Genomic DNA, 25,017 nt, shown 5'->3' on the forward strand with positions numbered 1-25,017 from the left:
AGCAGAATTGAGTATATAGTGTTTGCATGCATGTGACTCGGCGAGTCGTTCTTCAGACTCGGTGAGTCGAGTCACGAGTTCCCTGTTTTCCCCGTTCGAGTTATGCCGAGTGGAACCAGTGAGTGAGAGAAGGACTCGGTGAGCTAGAGGGTTAAACTCATTCGTGGAAGAACTCGACGAGTCAATGCCCTGACTTGGCGAGTCCAAGGCAATCTTCATGCCTCAAGAACAGACTCGACGAGTTGTTCATACAACTCGGCGAGTCACAGCTAGTGTATTCATCTGATGAAGGAGAACTCGACGAGTTGTTCATACAACTCAGTGAGTCGGATGCAGATTGTCGGAGTGTTAGTAACAAAGAGGAACTCGCTGAGTTTGTGCCAAAACTCGACGAGTAGTAGCGAGTAGAAGCATAAAGTGAGAGTAAGGACTCGACGAGTTGGTGACCCAACTCGACGAGTCAGGTCAAATGAATGTTGACTTTGATCGATAGATTGACTTTGGCCGAGGGTAAGATAGTCATTTTACCCTCAGTGTTATTATCAGTGTTTGATTGATGGTACTTATGGAAATTGTAGCCGGGGTGAAACCGGAGCAACAACAGATAGATTCCGGAGCAGTTCTTCCAGCAGCTAGGCTACGAGGTGAGTTTCCTTCTAGTAGGAACGGGTCTACGGCCACAATGCCGGCCCGTTTAGCTAGTAGTTGTAACAGCCCGAAAACCAGGTACCCTTCTATTTATCCCTTCATCCTTATTATGTTCTCTTTTAGGGTTGCATGATTAGCGAGTACGCTGGGCCTACAAGGTGTACGCTGCGCGTACTCGTGCGCTTCATTTGGACGCGTTCACCCTCAGGTACGCTGGGCGTACCCAAGGTTATGCGGGGCGTAACCGGTCCAGACCTAAAAACCCTAATTCTTTTGGAGGGCTATAAAAGGAATGTGTGGCTCGACTTCTCAGCCACCATCCCTCAGAGAGAAACCCTAAAGAGAGTGTGCAACTGTTCTTAGGTCATTTGTGAGTATTCTAAGCTTGGTGGTGCCATTTCAAGGTAGCAAAGGAGAAGAGGAGCTCATTGGGGAAGGCTAGAAGTGGTATTCAAGTGTAGATCTGAGCTTAGAAAAGGTTGAGGCTTCATTTCAAGGTAAAAAGCTCGGATCTTGTCCTATAGTTCTTGTAATATGCTTCATGTACCATTTTCTAGGGTTTTAGTCCCAAAGATGGAAACTTTTGAGCAAATTGTCTCCATAAGCTTAGATCCTTCGTATTTCTAGTCTATTTTGAGTTGTAGACTCATAAAAATGCAATCTTGGTCGTGAACATTGCACCATGCATGAGATCTAGGCCCTTGAGTTGGAATAGAGTGATGTTATGAAGTGTTGGAGCCTTTACAGCCATGCCAAGGCTTAAAGGTCTCGACTTTATGGGTATAGACGCATAAACAGAGCCGGATCTAGAAGTTGGAGTAATGGCTTAACCGATTAAGACCAGAAATGAGGAATGTTAAAGTCTGACGGTTACGCTGGGCGTAACTTCCAGTACGCGCAGCATACTGGGTGGAGACCCCGATCCATGGGTTGGCGACGTACGCCCTGCGTACATCAAGCAATACGCCCCGCGTACTCGTAGGGTTGACTTTTGGTGACTTCTTAGCGTTTTGGTCAACATGAGGACTTTGGGTCAAGGAGGGGTAAAATGGTCTTTTACCCTCTGAGGATTTGTGTTAAGGGGTAAAAGTGTTGTTATGAAAGTATTTGAGTATTAATATGATATTTTTATGATTAAGCGAGGTAGAGTCGTCATTGGATTTTGGGAGATAGCGAGTACGCGAGATCTTAGACTTTTCACGAGGTGAGTCTTTTCACTATACGTACCTTGAGTGGTATTCTGAATTGACCAGAGGGTCTTATGTGCTATGTATGAGATTATGTGTTATAGTTGAGATTTTATATTATGTGTTATTTGTATGCTGTATGACTATATAGACCGGACCGGAGGGTCCAACGATTCAGACCGGGCCAGAGGGCCCAATGAGCTATGACCGGACCGGAGGGTCCAACGAGCTGCGAGGCTGGAGGGTCCCGTTGAGACATCTTGACCGGAGGGTCGGGTTAGCCTCGAGAGGCGTATTTGTGGTATGTGGTATATTGGGGAACTCACTAAGCATTATGCTTACAGTTGTTGTGTTTGATGTCTCAGGTACCAGCGAGGACCGTGGAAAGGCGACGGCTTGACTCGTACACACTCACACCGATGGAGTTCACTTTTGAGAGATCTTGGGAATTTGTTTTGGAAAACTGTTAGGGTGCAAAGTCACGCTTGGATGAGGCTTTACCCACTTGTGTGTGTAATGAGTTGCCTTTCCTTATTAAGGAAGTGAGTGGCACTCATTTTATGTAAGGAACACTTATGAGAGCATTAGTTTAGAGAGAGAAATATTGCAAGACCCATTTGTACTCTTTCTATGAAACTAATGAGAGCTTAAAAAGAATTATTTACTTCTTGTGTTCTTGATTTTACATGATGATTCACTAGATCTTTTCTATTCCGCACATGCCATCATAATCAACACCACTACAATTGGTATCTGAGCGGGTGTTCTTGAATCTCATCAAGAATTGATCCTTGATGGCTATTTTGATTTGGTGATTCTTCTTGTTCATTGATCTTCTTGTTCATTGATCTTCTTGTTTAGAGAGTGTTTTTGTGTTCTAGAAGTTGAATTTTTCTTTGATTTGATCCATAATTCGACTTTCTCTCTCTAGAATACTTGTTTGTATCACTTTATCTCTCTAGAAAACCCATTCAAAATCACTTTCTCTCTCTAGAATTCTTCAAGTTTTTGTGATCATGGTGGGTTTGCCATATGATTCTTGGATTGTGATTGTTAAAGATGTGAAATACAAAGTCAATGAAGATCAATTTTATGGGTTGTTGTTAAGCAAATTGATTTCATGGGGTAATTTGGTTTCTTATGGAGGTTTGAAGGATGATCATGGAAGCTTGGTATTTCAACCAATTTGTAAGATTACATGGTTGAATAAAATTGCCTTGTCCATATTAGTTCGTAGTAGAAATCAAAAAGAAGGAGAAGAAAGAGATTTGTTCAATAAGAAATTCATTTCTCTTGTTGAAAACCCAAGTGATCTTCATGCTCTTATGTTTGTTGAAGATGTTCTTGATGATCATCATGTTATTGATGTTCAAGAAAAAGGAGTTCAAGTTGATTTTCATGATGAAAAAGTTGTTTCCTCAATTGGAGTTCAAACCAATGATGTTTTGTGTTCTTGTGATTCGTTTGAAGGAATGATTCCTTATCGGAAGCCGTTGATCCAAGAAAATCACAAATATCAAACTCCAAAAGATTTGATTCAAACTCAAAATGTTCATGTTGTTGAAAGTGGGTTTGTTCATGGAGTCAAGTCTTCAAGATGCAAAAAGATGAGAAAGAAAAAGAAGAAGAAGATGAATCGGAAGAACAAGCGGGTTTACTCACAAAAATCGTCATATGTTGTGAAGCCAAAATCCGTGAAGCAAATTTGGGTTCCAAAGCAACAATCTCCAAAAGTTGCATTGAATTTGAAGTCAAAACCCAAAAGTGTTGGTGATTCTTTTGAAGATGTTCTTGGATCGACGAAGAACAAGAAGAACGAGTTGTACATCTCGCATGGTGGGTGGTACAATGTTCGATTTGGAGATTTTCTCATTCCGACAAAAGAACCAAGATCTTCCAAATTTGATTCGTTCGTTGAAAACGGAACTCGATTCGTCAAAAAGGTATCACAAATTCTCAAATGGATTCCAAAACGTCCATGATTTCGATTCGTGCTTTGCGTTTTTCATTTTTGATCGATTTGTTTCGTTGGATCTAATACATTTCAACCCCATTGGTGATTCAACAAATTTTTTTTTAGATCAAACAAAAATCAAACTCTCAATTTTTTTTTACAAATCATGATCTGTTTACTGTTCATTAATCCAATTTGAAGCCCAAAATCATTTTCATTCGTTGTTTATCTGATCCATAATTGGAAGCCCAATTTGGTTACACGAATACTGTTCTTTACTCTAGTCAGTTTCTTTATCAAATCCTTTCGTGTATCACTGTTTCTTTGAAGTTCGATTTCATATCAATGAGCATCAACAAGTTTGAAATCAAAGTAAAATGGCTGATGATTCTAGTTCGGATCTGAAATTAAGTCTCGAACTAGTTGAAGTCAAAATAGATTCAACCGAAATTCTATTATTCACTCGTTTATTGTTCGTCATCAGTTCATCGAAATTATATCATGATTTTCAATTCACTGGAATTTCTAGGCTGAAATTGTAATGTATTGGCATCGATTTTCAACTAGAAAGCAAAACAGGAACCAAACTGTTGCTTTTGATGCTAGAAATCCATTCGATATTATTTGTTGTTAAGACGTCTTCATCTTGTGCATATACGAGTTGTACATTGACATTCCAAGCGATTATTTGTTGATTTATCGTTCTTGAGTTTCGATTTCATTTTGTTGATTCTGAATAAGCGATTGATGTTGATTTTACTGTGTATTGAGAACTGATAATCGAAGTTTTTGGTTATCAATCGAAGATTTTGGGAGTCGGTAGTCAATGTTTGGAAGTTATCGAGTCGATATTTAGGTTTGATGTGCGAAGGATCAATGTGCTAAGAAGTCGATAATTTGGTTTGTGTATTAAACGCGAAGGCAAAATAATTGAAGAATTTGATTTTGAAAATCGATTGATTGATTTGAAGTCAAGATCATTTGTTGTTCAGGGTGAATGCGAAATTGTTTTCTTGTAAACGTTCACATCAAACAGGCAAGCAGCTTCAGTTAGAGATTGAAAAGGGTTCGCATTTGATTAAGAATGTTCGCAAATGGTGATATGGTTCGCATCCAAACATGAGTTTGCATTTGGTTGATTGGGGTTAAAAATGCGAAGGTGATTAAGGTTGTAATACTGTTCGCAACTGGGATGTTTATTCGCATTTTGTTTTGGTTTGAAGATGTTCGCATTTGTTTAGAAGGATATACGATGCGAAACTTTTATAAGAAAGATGCGAAAATTGTGTGACTAAAACATGCGAAGGAATAAATGGAATATGCGAAGAATTTAACTGTGAAATATTCGTGAATTGGGGAAGACAACATAAATTTTCGAAAATAGTCCCTGGAGTTTCGCATTTTTGGAAATAAATACCCAACTTCGCAAATGGGGTCATAAAATATGAAAAAATGTAGAATTTTCAGTTTTGGTCCCTGCAGTTTGTGCGAATTTACGCTTTATGCCCGATTTCGCAAATGGGCTAGAGTTTCGCATATTTGACTGTTTTTGGCGCAACGGGTCCCTGCAAGTTTCAGAAAGTGACAATTTCTACCCGGATTTTGAAAAATCTTGCAACTTTCACTCAAAAAGTCAAAATTTTTCATAAATTGAAAATTTTTTGTGACTTTTTCGTGATTGTTTTTCCGTGCAAGATTTTTGGTGATTCATTTTTGGTACACATCAAGGGGGAGTATTGTGAAGATTATTCCTCGGGCGCTTCTCATCCTTAGTGGGTTTTATAATCATTTTTTGATTATAAAAAGGGGGAGAATGATGGGTATTCGAAGCTTCTCGGGTTTGTCGAATATTCATTTGCGGATTTAAAGACCGGTGTTACTTCGAGGAGGAGTTTGGTCTTGATCGCGCTAGCTCGTTGGAGATTAAAGCCGGACATCCAATCCTAACTTTGAGGGGGAGAATGTTAGGGTGCAAAGTCACGCTTGGATGAGGCTTTACCCACTTGTGTGTGTAATGAGTTGCCTTTCCTTTATAAGGAAGTGGGTGGCACTCATTTTATGTAAGGAGCACTTATGAGAGAATTAGTTTAGAGAGAGAAATATTGCAAGACCCATTTGTACTCTTTCTATGAAACTAATGAGAGCTTAAAAAGAATTATTTACTTCTTGTGTTCTTGATTTTACATGATGATTCACTAGATCTTTTCTATTCCGCACATGCCATCATAATCAACACCACTACAAAAACACTGTTGTTTCGGATTTGAAATTATGATGTGATATACATTTTGTGGCTTTAAAAATAAAAAAATTTAATTGGGATTTTACGTTGTTACAGTAGTAGTTTCCGGACTTCGATCCGACGCAGTAGTTAGTATGTTTGATGCCTTTGTGGCACAGACATGATTTATGTGTTGGGTGTTTCGGGCTATTGTCCGATGTAGTATGCAGTTATGTGTTCATGCTAGTTGATATGTTTATGCTATGCTATGTTATGTCAGTTTCCGGACTTCGGTCTGATGCAGAGGGCAAGGCCCTGGTTAGTTCTGGACTTCGGTCCGATGCAAGGGATGCGGTCCCAGTCAGTTCCGGACTTCGATCCGATGCAGTTTCCGTACTTCGTTCCGATGCAGAGGGCAAGGCCCTGGATAGTTCCAGACTTCGGTCTGATGCAGTTTCCGGACTTCGGTCCGATGCAGTGTGCAAGGGCCCAGTATGTGTTATATGTTATTATATGGTATGTGGTAGTTTGGGGGAGCTCACTAAGCTTTGTGCTTACAGTTTTAGTTTTGGTTTCAGGTACTTCTGCAAGTAAAGGGAAGAGCTCAGGATGATGACATTGCACACACCACAACTTCAGTCTTATTCCTGGGCGTTTGTTGATTCATGGTTTGATTTGACACAAATGTTCATGAAATTTTATTATGGGTTGAGATATTTGACACATAGTTTTATGATGTGACGATCTGTATATGATTTTATTATTATTAAAACAAAAAAATTTTGGGTCGTATTTTTGGTTGTTACATATGCCAAGCCCATTATTGGCCCAATTTACCAAATTGGGTCTAACTCCTTAATTGGGCCTAATTCCAAGATCCATTATCAAAACTTGGCCCAAAACATAATATTCATAAAGTCCAGCAAAGGTCTAAATCCAACTAGCCCATAAACAGCCCCAAACCCGAAGCCCAATTGCCAAAGGCCCAAAACATAATGGCTTAAGCACTGAAGCCCAAAATCCAGATCCTACATGCCACTTTGCCAACCTGACAAAATCCTGATAATCCAAAGTATCAAAAGCCCAACTTTCCCTCTTCCTGAAGCGAACCCTTTGTGCTGACAGGATAAACATCCTTCAGCTCCTAAAATATCATACATAATCAATCCACTAACAAACACGAACACTCATGCCTGGCCCAATCAGCCTCGGGCTGGAATACCAGGCATGCCTACGATGGGTCCAGTCATCCCTAGGATGGAATACCCTCGTATCCAACACATGTTTGGCCCAATCAACCCTTAGGTTGGAATACCAAACATATAAGGTCCAATCAATCATAGGGTCCAGTCATCCTCGATATGGAATACCCTAGATTGGAATACCTCTATGAACATAACTCAGGTCTACTCATAACTTGAGATCCAAGTATCTATCCTTACGTCTCATCCACAATCCTCTGATTCGTCACAACCGAGTACAACTCCCCTGAATTTCAACAAAACATCCATTCCGAACGCGCTTTTACAAGGGACATAACTAACACAATCTCTATGCCCACAACCTATGACTGGAATACCCTTATATGATCCTCAGCATAGGTCTGGATTGCTTCTGAGCCCATAACATGAGTCTGGTATGCCCTCTCCAGCCCTCAACTCATGACTGGAATGCTCCCGATAACCTATTGACAATGTTGTCGTCATTTCAGATGTCCAACACTCCATCCTGGAGGTACTCACCTCCTCCATTGCCCAAGAAGGCCTAAACAATGTCCTTCACAACACCAAAAAGTGTCACAGTGCTGAAACCTCACCCTATACTATTCACTTGTAGAACAAGTTGCTACCCCATAACACATATATACTCAGAACCTGATCATATAACTAACAAAACCCATACAAAGTCTTCAGCATACTCCATCAACATGTTCAATACTTGGGGACAACCCCACTGATTGCTATAGTATAGCAGCATACTCAATACCTGCACATAGATCTACAAACACATACAGAGTCTTCAACATGACTGGACCACCTCACCAGGTCTTCAGTCTATCTAGACCACTCTAAGAACCTTCAGCATGTCTGGACCGCCTCTCTGGGCCTTCAGCTTGTCTGGACCGTTCTACGAACCTTCAGTATGGCTGGACCGCCTCTTTGGGCCTTCAGCATGTATGGACCGTTCTCCGAACCTTCAACATGTATGGACCGCCTCTCTAGGCCTTCAACATGTCTGGACCATTCTTCAAACCATCAACATGTCTGGACTGCCTCTCTGGGCCTTCAGCCTGTCTGGACCATTCTCCGAGCCTTCGACCTGACTAGTACGCCCCACCGACCTTCAGTCTATCCGGATCGCTCTAAACTGCTGAGCATCTCCCTGGACAACCCCTCCTAGTGATCTTTCCTATGCAGACTATTCTCACCCACTTGGGGTTTCAAACTCCTGATCCATTCCGTAGACTCTAACCCCGGCCTAACCCTAGGCTTCATGTCGATCATCCACATTCTTGGAAAATCGCGGTCTGATCCCTAACCCGCGTATCTACCACATTTGCTAAATAACCTGCACATCCGTGTTGAATGTACTGCCGAGCCCTGGCAGCTAACAAAACCCTCAATCTATCAATCCAAAAATCCTCAGAGTCGAGCACACACTCGACTGAACACCCAAACTGAACTCAATTCATGACTAGAACCCCAACCTGGTTCCCCAAATTTTGCTATCAAGCACCAAGAATGTGTTTCTTATGCTGCGGAGTTTTACCAAACCCCCAACCAACACAACCTTCAAACCAAGCAGCCACTGGGGCCTCTATTCTCCCTGTCGGGTTGTGAAATTTATCCCCGTTTCAAAACCTCTCCCGCTTCTACATCCTGGGGTAACTCTCCTCCACTTAGATTCGACTAAGCCTTCACAATACATGAAAATTGGAGGATTCCCAATCCTTCTCACTTCCAAATAATCGATCTGATGATAACCAACTCTTTCTAACTAGCTCTCTGTTACTAGCCAATCCCAAATGATCACACACTTCTAAGAACCAGATGAACACTTCTTGAATCCCAGTAAAACCGACAGTCACTAATGTTTTAATGACTCGACACTCAAATCCTGAAGACCAAAAGATAGATGCTCCAACTAATACCTCGACGACGAGCTACTTCCCTTGGTGCTTTCGTCCCTCAATCACGAACGGTTGCTAAAACCACTGAATCTTGATAACGCTGAATAACCCTTCTGTGGAATCCTATCCACAGACCTCCCACATAATACCCCTTTTCCAAAGGTGTTCCAAACAAGTCTCCCGCTCTCGGGCTTTAGAAATCATTATATTTAGGGTTCGTACCCTGACTCACTTACCTGCTCAAACATCCAAAGCTGAATTGCAGTAGCTGAAGCAACCTCTGCCCTAAATCGGGCTACAAGCTACTCCCAAGACATAGTCTACAGTCCCAAAAGTGCAATAGGTTGCATATTCAATCCTTACCGCCTGATATAAGTGATCTAAGGCAAATCGGACCTCACAAAATACTTATGCCACATCGACCCACCTACGCTCACTGGCGCTGAAATAATGTCACCAATCCCTGCAACCAACTGACCCCGAGCTGGAATACAACCTGATCCTGGGGTCACAAGCATGCTCACTCCTTCGAGCTCGAAAAACTGAAAGGGCACAATCCTTGCCCTATAAAACGAAAATCCAATCCATCAATTTACCATTCCACTTCCAGCTACAAAACCCCAACTGAACATAATCATCACTCCTTTCTGGAGTCCCCGCGACTCACATTCCAGCCTCGAGCAAAACCCTCGAGCCTCATATCTTGAAACTCATGTGCTAGCCTCTCCCACTCAACCTGCAGAATGCAACGAGTACATAATATCTCCTTGATCTCAAGTAACTGCAGTCCTCTGCTCATCAGGATATGTCCTAGCAACAAGCCCCGATACTAGAAAGCCCGACTAGCTCCTCCCCCTGCCGTCGTTACAGCTTCTGCGACAGTCGTCTCAGCAAGGTCTGCATAACGCTCGTAGAAATACTCAACCATAGAGGTCTTAATAGACCCGAACATCTCCGACAACTGTCCCCGGACAATCTTGATCACCTCCTTCCGAATGATCTCACTGACACGATCCTCTAACAATACTGGCCTCTCCTGGTTGCCAGCTTCCGATCCTAACCCGGATCCGGTCTCAAGATGTCTCGAATAATCCATACAATAACAGGGAACCAACTTCCAACTAAACCCCAGGGGTTGTGACTTCCTTGCTACGTGTATCAGTCCTGTGCTTTCAGTAGTACGGGCCCATACTACCTTCCACACCTACCCATATTTGTCTCAAGTATCACCACAACACCCTAAAAATATACATAAACATAGCGAGCGCTCAATCCTCATTCCTAGAGGAATGATAAATATCTCATAACTGACCTACCAGCCTCACACAACTCACACATCCATGAAACTTCCACCAACCCTGCAGCATTAGTGTATGCTAGCCATACATAATGTTGGACCCTATAGACTTTCGAATATCCGATCCTAACCTAAGCCCCCAATTAAACAAGAACAAAACATAAGGCCAAACCAAACATTCTCAGGTTATATGATCTTAATTATATACAACCGTGATGCATACACAAGCAACTACAGTAATGATTTCAATCTCATATAAGGAAAACCCTATGCTAGCAGGCATCATGTAATCAGACAATTCTATCATGCAATTCCTGAAGATCCTTAGCCTAGTACTAGCATATTGTTCTAACATATCATAATATCAAATAACCGTATGGTATTTTGGGGTCTACTTACTGGCTCCGGTTGATCGTACACTTCGTATCCTCTTTTACTTATTTTGAAAACCATTTAAAATCATTTTGAAAATCCTTCCTTCATTTGAGACTGGATTCACACGAGTGTTCCTCTAATTCACTCAAACCAAGGCTCTGATACCAACTTGTAACATCCATAAAAATCAAGCCAATTTAAAACTTTTTAAATATCCAAAATACCATTAATTATTACAAAGTGTTTTCAAAAAAGCTAAGCATCAGAGTTCCCAGAAATCATAATCATAAATCGAGGAAGTGTACGGTCACGTCTTCGCCTTCCCGCGGTCATCCGTTGCACCTGAAACAATAATCGATAAACGTAAGCTCGAAGGTTTAGTGAGTTACCCCCAAAATACCCATACACCCAACGATACACATACAATCACAAACAACATACTATGGGTCCAATCATCCATCGGGATGGGATACCCCAAGCCCTCAACCATTGGGTTGGAATGCCCACACACAACACATATATAACAAATACTATGGGTGCAATCATCCATCGGGATGGAATACCCCAGGCCCTCAACCATCGGGTTGGAATACCCCAGGCCCTCAACCGTCGGGTTGGAATGCCAACATACTATAGGTACAATCAACCATCGGGTTGGAATACCCCAGACCCTCAACCATCGGGTTGGAATGCCAACATACTATGAGTCCAATCAACCATCGGGTTGGAATACCCCAGACCCTCAACCATCATGTTGGAATGCCAACATACTATGAGTCCAATCGTCCTCGAGATGAAATACTCTCGGCCCACAACCATCGGATTGGGATCCCCCCTAACCAATTAAACATGTGCACCTATATCAGATAATCATATAACAGTCTATAAAGACAACATACTAGGGTCCTATCATCCTCGGGATGGAATAACCTCAACTACTAATCAATCATGTGCACATATAACAGGTAATCTCCTACCGACATACAGACAGTTAGACCAACTATAGGTCACTAAGCATAACAACATCCGATCTACCATGATATCGATCTAACAGATCATGGCAACATATACCATCCTATATACTAGGATATTGATCTTACAAATCATAACAACATATAACATCCTCTCTACCAGGATATTGATTTAACGGATCATAATAGCATATAACAACCTATCTACCAGGATACTTATTTAACGGATCATAACATCATATAATATCCTATCTACCAGGATACTGATCTAATGGATCATAAAAATACTCGAGCATATAACATATCAAGATAGCAATCCAAAAGGTCCGACCTTGGTGACTTAGACCCTTGAGTATAGTGATGAAAACTCACCTCGCAAAGCTGATCCTAACTAAAGAATCGAACTCCCGAATCGTTGCCTCACCAAAGATCCTGAACTATCCAAATAATAAATACCAAGTCATTACACAACATAATAATCTTGACTAAGGGGTCCACACAATCCATCATGTCCATTTTCTTTATTGGGCCAAGGCCCAATGCCAATTCCATAACCTTGAAAGTCCTTATGCCAAGCCCATTATTGACCCAATTTACCAAATTGGGTCCAACTCCCTAATTAGGCCTAATTCCAAGATCCATTATCAAAACTTGGCCCAAAACATAATATTCATAAACTCCAGCAAAGGCCTAAATCCAACTAGCCCATAAACAGCCCCAAACCCGAAGCCCAATTGCCAAAGGCCCAATAGAGGACGTACACGGGGCGTACTCCTATGGTATGCGGGGCGTACTCGTCCAGATGTTGACCACCATTGGGGTGGTTGACCCAGTATGCTGGGCGTACACGGGGTATCGCTAAAACCCTAATAAGTGCTTAATGGCTTAAGCACTGAAGCCCAAACTCCAGATCCATCGACCAAATGTGCCATAGGACTATAAAGTCTCGAACTTTATCACTTTGGACATCCAGAAAGTTCTTAACACATGGTCTTAATCCATTAAGATCTTCCTACTTCATCCACGAGACAAATCTAGCTATTGGGACACCTCCGACCATACAACATATCAAACGGGGGTCGGTCGATACTAGCATGATAACTATTGTTATATGAGAACTCTGCTAGTGGGAGGTATGTATCCCAACTCCCTCCGAAATCCAAAACGCATGCCAGTAGCATATCCTCGAGCCTCTGGATCGTCCGTTCGCTCTGGCCATCTGTGTAGGGGTGGTATGCAGTGTTGAAGTGTAACTGAGTTCTCTACTCCTCGTGGAACTTCATCCAAAACCTGGATGTAAATTAAACATCGCGGTCCGAGACCACCGATCCTGGCACTCCGTGCCTGAGCACTACCTCCTGCATATAGATATCTGCTAATTTCTTAGGAAAATACTCTTGGAGATCGGAATAAAATGGGAACTTTTCTTCAATCTGTCCACGATGACCCATATGACATCCACACCCCTCGCTTTCCTCGGTAACTTCGTGATGAAGTCCATGGTGCTCTCTTCCCAATTCCAGATAAGAATGGGTAGTGGTTGAACCTTTCCATGAGGCCGCTGATGCTCGGCCTTGACCTTCCTGCAGGTTAAGCACCGCTCCACAAACTAGGCGATCTCCTGCTTCATGCAGGGCCACTAGTAACTCAGCCTCAGATCTTTGTACATCTTTGTAGCCCCTGAATGTATAGAGAACATGGGCTTGTGTGCCTCCTCTAATATCTTCTATCTCACTCCCCCAGACACCGGTACCTACACCCGACCACACTATGTCAAGAGTCCCCGACCATCCCGTACAAACAAGGGGAACTGACCCCTAATCCACTCTATCTTCTAGTTCTCTTTCTTCAAACCCTCCAATTGAGCCTTCTTAATCATATCTAACAGTGGAGAGACCACCGTCATCCTTAAACAAACGTTACCGATCAGAGAACCCGCGACCTTGCAGCTCAAAGCATTGGCCACCACGTTGGCCTTCCCTAGATAGTATAAGATCTCGCAGTCATAATCTTCCAGTACATCCAACCACCTCCTTTGTCGCATGTTGAGGTTCTGCTGATAAATCAAATACTTCAAACTCTTGTGATCGGTTAAGATAGTGCACCACACTCCATACAATTAATGCCTCTAGCTTTTGAGAGCAAACACCATAGTTCCCAGTTCCAGGTCATGAGTGGGGTAATTTGCCTCATGAGGCTTCAGCTGCCTCGAGGCGTACACGATCACATGCCCCCTCTGCATCAAGACCTCCCCTAACCCTAAGATCGACGCATCACAATACACTACCAAATCATCCAAACCCTCGGGTAGTACCAAAATAGGGGCCTCACACAACCTCTGTCTCAAGGTCTCGAATGCCAACTGCTGGTCCGGGCCCCACCAGAAAGTCACATTATTCTTGGTCAAACGGGTCAATGGCAGGGTGATCTTGGAGAAGTTCTAGATGAATCTCCAATAATACCCTGCTAGACCCAAGAAGCTACGAATCTTAGATGCATTCTTCGGTACTTCCCACCGCATCACTTCCTCAACCTTGTCTGGATCAACCGAAATACCCTCTTGGTTGATGATCTGCCCCCAAAACTGCACCTCTCGCAACCAGGAATCACACTTTGAGAACTTGGCATAAAGCCTTTCCGTCCTCAGTGTCTCCAATACCTCCCTCAGATGCTGCTCCTTGGTCTTAGAATAGACCAAGATATCATCAATAAAAATGATCATAGACCGGTCCAACATCAGCCTACATACCCTGCTCATGAGATCAATGAACGCTGCTGGGGCATTGGTGAGCCCAAATGGCATCAACACAAAATCGTAGTGACCGTACTGAGTTTTGAAAGTTGTCTTTGGTATATCATTATCTCTAATCCTCATATGATGATACCCCGACCGATGATCAATCTTGGAAAACCAAGATGCACCTTGAAACCGATCGAACAAATCACCGATCCTCGGGAGCGGGTAACGGTTTTTCACCGTTAGCTTGTTCAGCTCCCTATAATCGATACATCCTGTGTGACCCATCCTTCTTCTTCACGAACATGGTTGGTGCTCCCCACGGAGAACTGCTCGGACGAATGAACCCTCGGTCTAACAGCTCCTAAAGCTGCGTAGACAGCTCCTACATCTTGGGCGGAGCTAGCTGATACGGTGCCTTAGCTATCAGAATGGCACCCGACGCCAAGTCAATGCGAAAATCTACTTGCCTCTGGAGGCACCCCAAGCAACTCCTCGAGAAATAAATCCCAAAAATCCTGTACAACCGGTACACTATCCAAATCTGTTGGAGTCTCAACCCTCGTATCCGAGATATACGCCAAGAATCACGAATAACCCTGATGGAGAAGTCTCCTAGCCCTCACAACTGAATAGAGGGTTGGTTCCTATGAGGTCCTCTTTCTCTGAATAACCAGTTCTCCCCCACTTAGGGTTCGAACTCTCACCAGTTGGCGCTCACAATCTATCATGGCCCCCAACTAGTCCATCCCGATGATCACCTTCAATCCTTGCAACATAATCGGAATCAAGTCGAGACAAACTCTCCCCAATCACATTCAAGACATAGTCCCGATATACCCCTCGCGGCACTCACAGTACGGTCATCTGCAATCTCAACCTCAAGTAGAGAATCAAAAGTCCCCGAAGCATCCCGGAACTTCTTGCTTAGCGCAAGAGATACAAACGATCGGGTAGCCCCGAATCGAAAAGAACATGGGCCGACGTACCATTGACCATAAAGGTCTCTATATAAGAGCACATATATACATAAGCGTAACAAATCAATATCGAGCATAAAATAAATTATGTACCAGTCATGACGTTTGGCGCTGCCCGAGCCTCCTCGGTAGTCAACTGAAATGCGCGCCTCTTCACCGCAAGAGCATTTGCCTTGACAGGACGGCCATCAGTAATCCTCATCATGGCGGGCGCAAGCACCGACACTGCTCCTCATCTTCCCTGCAACCTCGGACAATCGAACTTTTTATGGCCAGTCTGGTTATAGTGGATGCAAATCAAGCTCTTCTTCGGGCAGTCCCTACTCACGTGGCCCGACTGACCACATGTATAACATACCGGGCCCGTCCCCCGACAAACTCCACTGTGCGATTCCCGCACTTGGAACACTGGCCACGACCCGGCTGGCCCCTACCCGAAGAATCAGAGGTCTTAGACTTTTTAGCCTGACCCACAACTGCTTGAACCTGTTCTGGCTTTCTCTTAGTGCGAAGCTCCAACTCCATCTCCCGCTCTCAGGCCTTCCCCACCATCTCATTCAGGTTCTTGCACCATGTAAAGCTCACAAAATCACGAATATCATCCCTCAACATGGAATGATACCTCGTCCTCCTCATATTCTCATCCATAACATACTGTGGGATCAATAGTGCTCATTCCCGAAACTTGGCAGTGGTCTGCGCCACAGCCTCGGTGGTCTGCTAAAACTCCTGAAACTCTTTCACTAACTATTGTACCTCAATAGATGGTGCAAACTCCAGATCAAAGCGTCTAACAAGCTTTGCCCGTGTCATCTCAGCCACACCGGCTACTCCCACCTGGCTAGTTACCTCCTCCCACCAATCCCTAGCTCAGTCCCTCAACAGACACGAGGTAAAACCCACCTTTGTCGCATCAGGGCAAAAACTCGTGCGTTGGGCATTCTCCATGTCTTCCACCCAGCATCAACTAGCTATGGGGTCCCTGACCCCGAAGAAGTCAGGCGCTTCGCACGAATTGAACTCCTTAAACGAGGGAGTTCGGTCCCTGAACTAGCCCGCAACAATCTCGGCTCGGAAAGACCTGAGCCACTCCTCCATGATCTCCATCATCCTTTCCTTGACTGTCCTAAAAATCAATGGGGTAGCGTCAAGGATGCCTCTCGTAACCTCGGCTGCGATAAGCTCACGCAACCTCTCATCAACGGGCTCTGTAGCATAGCCCGATCCAGATCCGGATCTTGATCCTGATCCTGATCCCCCTGCTCCATGTCGTGTCACCACCATGCTGATCTGAAATACCATATGACAGAATGATCAATATATACAAAAGGGGATCCTTCCACACCAGTTCTCCTTAGAGCTTCCAGATCTAAAATTGGTTTGGGTACAGGTCTTGTGCTTTCAGTAGTACAGGCCCAATACTACCTTCCACACCTATCTGTACCTTCCCCAAGGCTCTACTTGGAAACTCCAATTTGTCCCAGAACAAAACATAAGTTCTTTCCAAATGGTTCAACATTTGAAGTTCTTTCCTTTGTCTTCATATCCCTCAGGCTACCGCATAAGTCAAATCCTAGGCTATCCTAAGATTTGTTCCATCCATATCAAACCGGAACTCAGATCAATCATAACCGGTTGGCTTATGTATGCAAATTATACACAGAACAAGATTAAATAGACTTTCGAATAACAGACTCTACCCTAGGACCACAACCAGACAAGGAACAGGAAATAAGGCCAAGTCAATCATTCTATGGCTTTAAGATCCTAACTGTATACAATTTTTAAAGCATACACATAGCAAAATCCATTCGACTATCATAATCCAAATATTAGTATAACATGGCTAACATAATGGGGAACTACTTACTTGAGCTCAGCCGATTGCGTGCATTGCACTCTCCCTTTTTCCGTTTAAGAAGTTTTAACTTTGATTTTTGAAAACAATTTTACTATTTCCTTAGTTTGAGTCTTGACACACCCGAGAGTGTGCCCGAATCCCTCAAACCAAGGCTCTGATGCCAACTTGTAACAACCCAAAATTTGCCAATTAAAAATTTCATTTCTAATTAACAAAATTGTTTCCAACGATCATAAAATACCAACAACATTTGTTTTCAAAATCCACTATATCAACATTTTATTCAGAATATCAGAGTGCCCCCCAAATAAAATCGCCGAAGAGTGCATGTCGCGCCATCAAGTTGGACCCTTGCCCTTAGGCTTTGAAGTACCTGAAACAACCAACAAACTGTAAGCTAATGCTTAGTGAGTTCCCCAGAGCATACCCCACACAATCCACATAATCACGTAATCCATATTAGCTCTATAAGTTACACATATCACATAATCCATGCATACAAACATATAAGGATGCCATGGAAACCTTCCAAGGTGTTATACCGAGTGCTACTGGAACCCCCACGTGGTCTTGACTACCTGTCATGGGAACCCTTACATGGTCTTTGCTAACTGCCACCGGAACCCCCATGTGGTCTTGACTACCTATCGTGGGAACCTCCACACGGTCTTCACTAACCAAAGAAATAACATGCGAGCTAAACATGAAAATATTCTAGGAAGTCGTGGAAACCCTCCAATGACTTATACCAAATGCCATAGGAACCTCCTCATGGTCTTAATCTACCTCCGCGGGAACCCCCTAGGGTCTTCCATACAAATGTCATACCGACATACCACATAATCAACTAACAATCCACATATCATATAATGGGCCGGCCTTGGTGCCTTGGACCCATTGGTATGGTGAGAAAACTCACCTCTCACGAAATGCTGAACTGATAAGATTACTCCCAACTCGCAGGTCCAAGTCAACTGCCTACAACCATCATGAGACTAACTTTGTCAAAATCCTGAAATACCAAAAGTACCCTCAAAGTCAAACTTGGTCCACCATGGTCAAAGTTAAGGTCAGCAGTCCATGTTGACCCCAACTCGTCGAGTGCATCTAGCAACTTGTCGAGTTTCTTCAGTGTTCAGAAAACTAGGAAAAACCCTAACCAACTTGTCGAGTTCACTCAGTATCCAGAAGACGGGAAAACCCTTATCCAACTCATCGAGTTGACTAAGCAACTCGTTGAGTTCCTTTAGCCTTTTTCTCATTCAGACGCTTTTAAGCAAAACCAAAGCTCTAAACTGTAGCTGTAGTTACCATGTAAAGTTGTAAACTTTACGTGCATGCAAGGCCTAAAGAGGCTAAAACACCCAAAACAAAGCTTAGGAAGAGGTTTAGGGCATGGAGAAGGACGACCAAGAATAGATAAAGTCGACAATTTTATGTCCAGATCTGAGACCATGTCCTAATGGCAAGCTCAAAACCGAGAGTGACTCCATTTTGCACTAGAAATGACCATATTCTTGCATAAGGGAAGATCTAAGAAATGGAAAGCCAAGGTAAAGAGTTTTTACCTGCAAATGGTTGCTAACACAGAGTAACTGTGGGATCTATTGCTTCTCCCTTTGCTCCAACCTCTTCAAGCTCCAAGTTCCTTCACAACCACACCAATCACTCTCCAAGGCTCTCATACACACTCAAGAAGGTGTAAGGGTCGAACTAGGGTTTCTCTGGGCTGTAAAGACAATGGGGGAGGCCACAAACGAACCATAAGTTCTTTATATAAGGTGCAAAATCCGCAAAATTAGGGTTTTCCTTTTCAGCGTCTACTCGTTGAGTAGACCCTTCATCTCGCGTCCATAATGATTCCTACTCGACGAGTTGGAGCTCCTAACTCGTTGAGCCCCAGTCCAAAACCCTAAAATATTAGAGAAATAAATGATACCTAAAACAAGTGTTACAAGATAGCTTTTGATAAATTTATGAAGTTTTTTTTTTTTAATTAATAAATATTCTAAATACGCTCTTAATTATTTCTACTTTTAGTTATATATCTAAATGTGTATTTATGTTATTTTATATTTGAAATATAGCTTATAAATTACTTTTTACCAAACACTATTAATTTATAAGTTAGTTTATTAACTAACAACTAGTTTTCTTCTAGTCTGTCAAACATGACTTAAGTCTAAATTAGAAAAATCACAATTTTAAGGCAAAAGCAATTATGTAGGCATAGAAACTAAAAAAATCTAAAATTTACCTTTCAACTGTAGCTATAAAAAACCATTTAAATTAAGGTTGTGTATGAAACAGTTTGGTTCAGTTATTGGTCAAAATCGTGTCAAAACTATTATAATTGGTTATTGTATTTTGATAACCATTACTTATGGTTAGTGGTTAGCGGTATTAGTCTGTTAATGGTTAATATCGGTTAACCAAATTGATGCAAAATGATATAAAAATTGAAAGTTCATTGATATAGAAAGTGAAAAAATATATAATACATTGATATAAAAAATGAAAGTAAGAAAATATGTTGCTATAAAATGATAATAAAAAAAGTTAGTTGCTATAGATATGATTGCCAACTTTGTAACTGTCAACTATTTAAACAAATATAAAGCATCATTTTAAAACAGTTAAAAAAAACACAAACAACAAGAACAAAAAAACATTTCAAGAAAAACATCATCATTTTAAAACAGTTTAAGAAAACAATTCAAGATAAGGGAGGACGGAATCATCCTCGTGTTTCCGTTGAAGCAGGTGAACCCGCCAAACCCTTTATGAAGACCCTCCCAACCCATATTACTTATTTTCCTTCTTTAATTCAACCCTCCAACAGTTTTTTGGACCCGCTCGACACCCTTCTTTCTCTCCTGGTCTCCTCCCGGTGCTCCCTCTTCTCCTTCCTAGTCAAACCCACTCAACAAAACCGTTACCATTCCGTCCTCCCTAACAAGGGAGAACCGGCATGATGTGGTACCATTTGTTGAATTGTTTATTGGGTATATGATTCAAGAATCAAAGCTACCCTTTAATTCCTTTATGTAAACATATAATTACAAATTATATAATATATACAAAATATTTTTCAAAGTTCTATATGTTAATCGGTTCGGTTTCACAGAAAAACTAAAACCGAATCATTAAATGAGAATCATAATCATATTCTTTTATATTATAAATTGTCATATGACTTATATCAGTCATAGTTCGGTTTTTGGATTACTACGGTCACCTTTTAACTCCTGATTTTAGAAAAGATTTTAAAATTCGGTGCAATCCGATTCCACATATTCACATACTTGGATGGATAAGCTGGTCGGGTTTTGACAAAATCCAGTCTTTCCCCTGACCATTTCGGATCCAATATGAATCCAATTCGAATAACCCGAATCCTTTTATGAGGTCATTTTCCTGAATATGAACAACATCGCTACATAAAAATTGAAGATAATGATTTTAGGGCTTCAATACAAATAGTTGAATCATATCCATTATTTTTGAATGGAGAATATAATATGATGGTCATTGTCACCGCAAGATCTGCATAATACCCACAAGAAAATTGCGAAAAATACCCAAGACAAAGACGTACAACAGATGATGCACAAGGTATCACAAATCATAGCATACACGTAGAACTGCCGATGTTATAGCCATCGCAATCCCTTTTACATGCCCAAATCACATTGGTCTCCACGGCGATCGACGACCTATTGAGGCAAAACTTACCGCCACATCGACGACGGATTGACGCAAAATCACAGCCATGTCGCGAGAAAGATTTAGGAAAGCTCTATTGCCTCCTGGAGCTGAGGTAACAACCTAACCTAACATCGCTATCTTAACCAAATTCATTTGTTTCTTTTTGTCAATTTGGTTTATTCATCTATATGATTGTGTTATTTGAATGTGGATTCCAGATAAACATTTTCTTTTAGTTCTATATATCTGATCGATACTCAAACTTCATATAGCATCGGGTGATGGTTTGATCTTATGAAACGTAAATTGAACTTGAGGTTGTTGCTTGACTGGTTAATTGCAGAATATCGAGAAGTTAAAGAACCTTGTAAAAGAAGGGAATTACTATGGGGCTCAACAGATGTACAAAACTATTAGTGCAAGGTACGTATGGCTTCAATCGACACTCGTATCTGTGAAGGAACATATATATGCACTTCTCAGATCTAGAATGTGTTACAAATCTTGTTAACCTACTTGTGTATTGGCTCCTTATACATGACCTTTTGCTGATTTTAGATATGCTACAGTAGGAAGATTTTCTGAAGCCTTAGACCTTCTTCAGTCAGGTGCATGTCTCCAATTAGAACACGAGCAGGTAACATTCTACCACTCATTTTATCCATTTATCAGAAAATCTGTCCATGAAAAAAAGGTTAGAAATACATTCAGATCAAAGTAGCTCACTTATATAGAATTGGATACATGAAACCTGTAGGTAACATGTGGGGGTGAGCTTGCTGTGTTGTTTGTGGAGATGCTAGTCAAAGCTAAAGTTGACTTTGATGATGACTATCTTGGTTAGTTATTTCCTCTTGTTCCAGATGCTCTATAGTTTTTGGGATTTTATAGAAGCCTTCACTACCTTTTTTTTTTTTTTTTTTTTTTTTTTTTTTGTGGTTGCTGATTGTTTTTCATGAATCATAGATCGTATCAGAAAAATCTACAAGAAGTTCCCGCGAATTCCTTTGCCTCAAAACTTGGGGTTGGAAGATGATGATGAGATCCATCGATTATCTGAAACCCTTGGAGCTGCAAAAACACGGGTTGAAAGCTGCACATCATTTCTGAAAGCTGCTATTAAGTGAGTGCTTCTGCTTTCTTCTTATTTGCTTCTTTCAGGTGTTGACTGTAATATTAGCATACTGATTCCTACCTTCTAGATTCTACTACATGCTTTGGGTGTTGTTTTTTTTTTAAGGGAAGTTGAAATTGAACCTCTGAATCTTTTTCTTGTGTTTGTAGGTGGTCTTCAGACACTGGACCTCGTAAACTTGGATCTGCAGAGTTACATGATATGTTGGCTGAATACATATACTCTGAATCACCAGAAGCTGTATGTTTTTTTTTAAAACTTTAGTCATCAATCATAACACACCTTTTTATAATTTATATACTATTACATTTTATTTACAGGACATGACTAGAGTGTCGTTGCATTTTGCAAGAGGCAGAAATCCAAAAAAGTTTGCTTCAACCCTCGTGAATTTTATGGGCAAGGTTAAGCCTTTTTTTTTTTTTTTATTTTTTTATTTTTTTTATTTTTTTTTTTAAGAAATGTTATTATAAATAAACAATATCTTAGCTCAGTAGCAGCTAATGTTATTTTATGGTTATTCAGTGTTATCCAGGGGAAGATGATTTGGCAATTGCAAGAGCAGTTTTGATGTAAGTAATCTTCAAGTATATATTAAATAAGACAAAAACTGAAGAGTTTTTTGATTTTTTTTGGTGTGTGTGCGTGTGTGTGTGTGTGTAGGTATCTATCTGTTGGTAACCTGAGAGATGCTAATAATATTATGGATGAGATAAAGAAACTTGCTTGGGCCAAAGAGCTTGAGTTTCCAGAGTCTGAATTAATGCGCTTTATCGACTATCTCTTACAGACGTTAGTTTTTCTTCTTTATTTATTTATATTGATTCTTTTTCTACATGTTTCAGAGAAATTTAATATTATTTCAACTTGTGATTGCAGGTTAATGAGAGATGCATTGCCACTATTCAATATGTTGAGACAAAAATTCAGCTCCAGTATAGAAAGAGATCCTATGTTTATCGAGGTTGATAATCCCTTTTTTTTTTTTTTTTTTAAATTATTAGCTAATTTATCCATCCCCATAATATTCTCAAAAGTACTTTTTGGTGCACAGTTGCTAGAAGACATTAGGGAAAAGTTCTATGGTGTACGCCGAAAAAATCCCTTACAAGGGATGTTTGGAGAATTATTCAAGGTACATTTTTTTTCTTCTCATTGTAACAATATTTAGTCAATTTTATTTAGTCATTCGTGTCTTCATTGAGTTAAAAGAGGAACAAAACTTAATTTTTCCTTGTTTGCAGATGTGACTTGAGGGAAATATCATGTTCAAACACAACAAAATGTGTCGTAAACTTTCCATATCAGTGTCATGTAAACTTTATTCTATTTGCTTTGCTTCAAATTTGAAATCTATGTAACATAATAGTATAATGGGTTTATGAAATCTATGAAAACCTAAGCTATCTAAAGCTGCTCTTAACAAAGCATTATGGTTGGTCTGGTAGAAGAAGAAGCCTGGATGTAACACAATGTTCATAGTCAACTTTAGAAGCTATAAAACGGGTACATCTTGTTTAAAACCTAGACTGATTGATAACTTTTGTAGTTCACACAATGATATATTATGACAATGCTTGTATTTTTTACTAATTGCAAAAAAATAGTTTCTTTTTCAAGCCAAATATTTTTCACTTATTCTTGATTGAACACATGAAGTTCGTGGGAAAAAGTTTACTCAAACGAAATCACTAGTCCACTGAGACTATGCCTCTCATATAGCATGGCATTAGGCCTTGTTACATGAGAAATTTATGTTGTTTGTTGGATTGTTTTAGTATTTGGATATTTGAATATTTGAATATTAAACGGTGATGATTTTAGTATGAATTAATATACTTGGATACAATTGTTTTCATTAATGTTGTGATCTATATTAGCATTAGCATGTTTTAATCCTTGAATATTCTGAATATTGGGATGATCAACATCAAAAAGTCATTTCATTTCATGGATGAATTTCATTAAACGAATCTTGAAAATAGTTCAAATCTCAATGTCCTTTGATATGCAATATATATATATATATATATATATATATATATATATATATATATATATATATATATATATATATATATATATATATATATATATATATATATAGGTTACAGTTATGTGTTAGTGTATGTCAAATGCTATTTCGAGCAAGGCAGTTATAAATGCTACTATAAGACATAGTATGAAACTTGATGATGAATACATATAGTAGGGAGGGATTCACTCATTTAATTGTTGGAGTGTGATATCGTTTTGGGCACCTTGACGAGTGAATAGATCTAAGCGTGAGGTCAGACTAAAATGATTATGTTGATCTTATTCATCCACATATCAGGAAACCAATATTGATGTTATATGAAAATGATTCGATTCATAAAGATAATGAAGTAATATAAGATGGAAAATCATTTACCATTAAGAAATTAAGAGATGCTTTGTGAGGACAAACATACACATACATTTAAGGGTATTGCCATGTTTTCGGATGCTTAACACCATCTATACAATTAATCTCTATTGTCTTTGTACATGCGAGAGTCTTTTCAAATAATGTACAAAAAACAAAGAATCAACTGTATTGATGTTCGTACGTGAACTATATGGTCATACAATAAAAACCATGAAAAAGAAAAAATAATTATATATAATGTATAAATGTATTATTTTGGTAATTATGAAATAATAGTTGTCTATTACTTATTTGTCAAGTACAAAATAAATAAATAAATTCTTTATTTTTATAAATTAAATAAAAGATTATTTATATAAGTTCATTTAATTAATTCAAAATTAATTTTGGGCTTTTAAATTAA

The 25,017-nt window shown here is 40.4% G+C and overlaps 1 protein-coding gene across 1 annotated transcript; it reads left to right on the plus strand.

Annotated features, from left to right (window-relative positions):
• Positions 1-20,816: 20,816 nt before the first annotated feature.
• Positions 20,817-23,829, plus strand: LOC111916427 (protein GET4). The gene is made up of 12 exons (XM_023912109.3): positions 20,817-21,181; positions 21,413-21,492; positions 21,628-21,706; positions 21,827-21,908; positions 22,036-22,192; positions 22,354-22,444; positions 22,525-22,608; positions 22,730-22,776; positions 22,868-22,996; positions 23,084-23,168; positions 23,259-23,339; positions 23,449-23,829. The coding sequence occupies exons 1-12, from the start codon at positions 21,134-21,136 to the stop codon at positions 23,452-23,454; spliced, it is 969 nt and encodes a 322-aa protein (XP_023767877.2). The 5' UTR covers positions 20,817-21,133; the 3' UTR covers positions 23,455-23,829.
• Positions 23,830-25,017: the final 1,188 nt, after the last annotated feature.

This window comes from Lactuca sativa, chromosome 2 (genome assembly GCF_002870075.4).
Source record: "Lactuca sativa cultivar Salinas chromosome 2, Lsat_Salinas_v11, whole genome shotgun sequence".
NCBI classification, from domain to species: domain Eukaryota; kingdom Viridiplantae; phylum Streptophyta; class Magnoliopsida; order Asterales; family Asteraceae; genus Lactuca; species Lactuca sativa.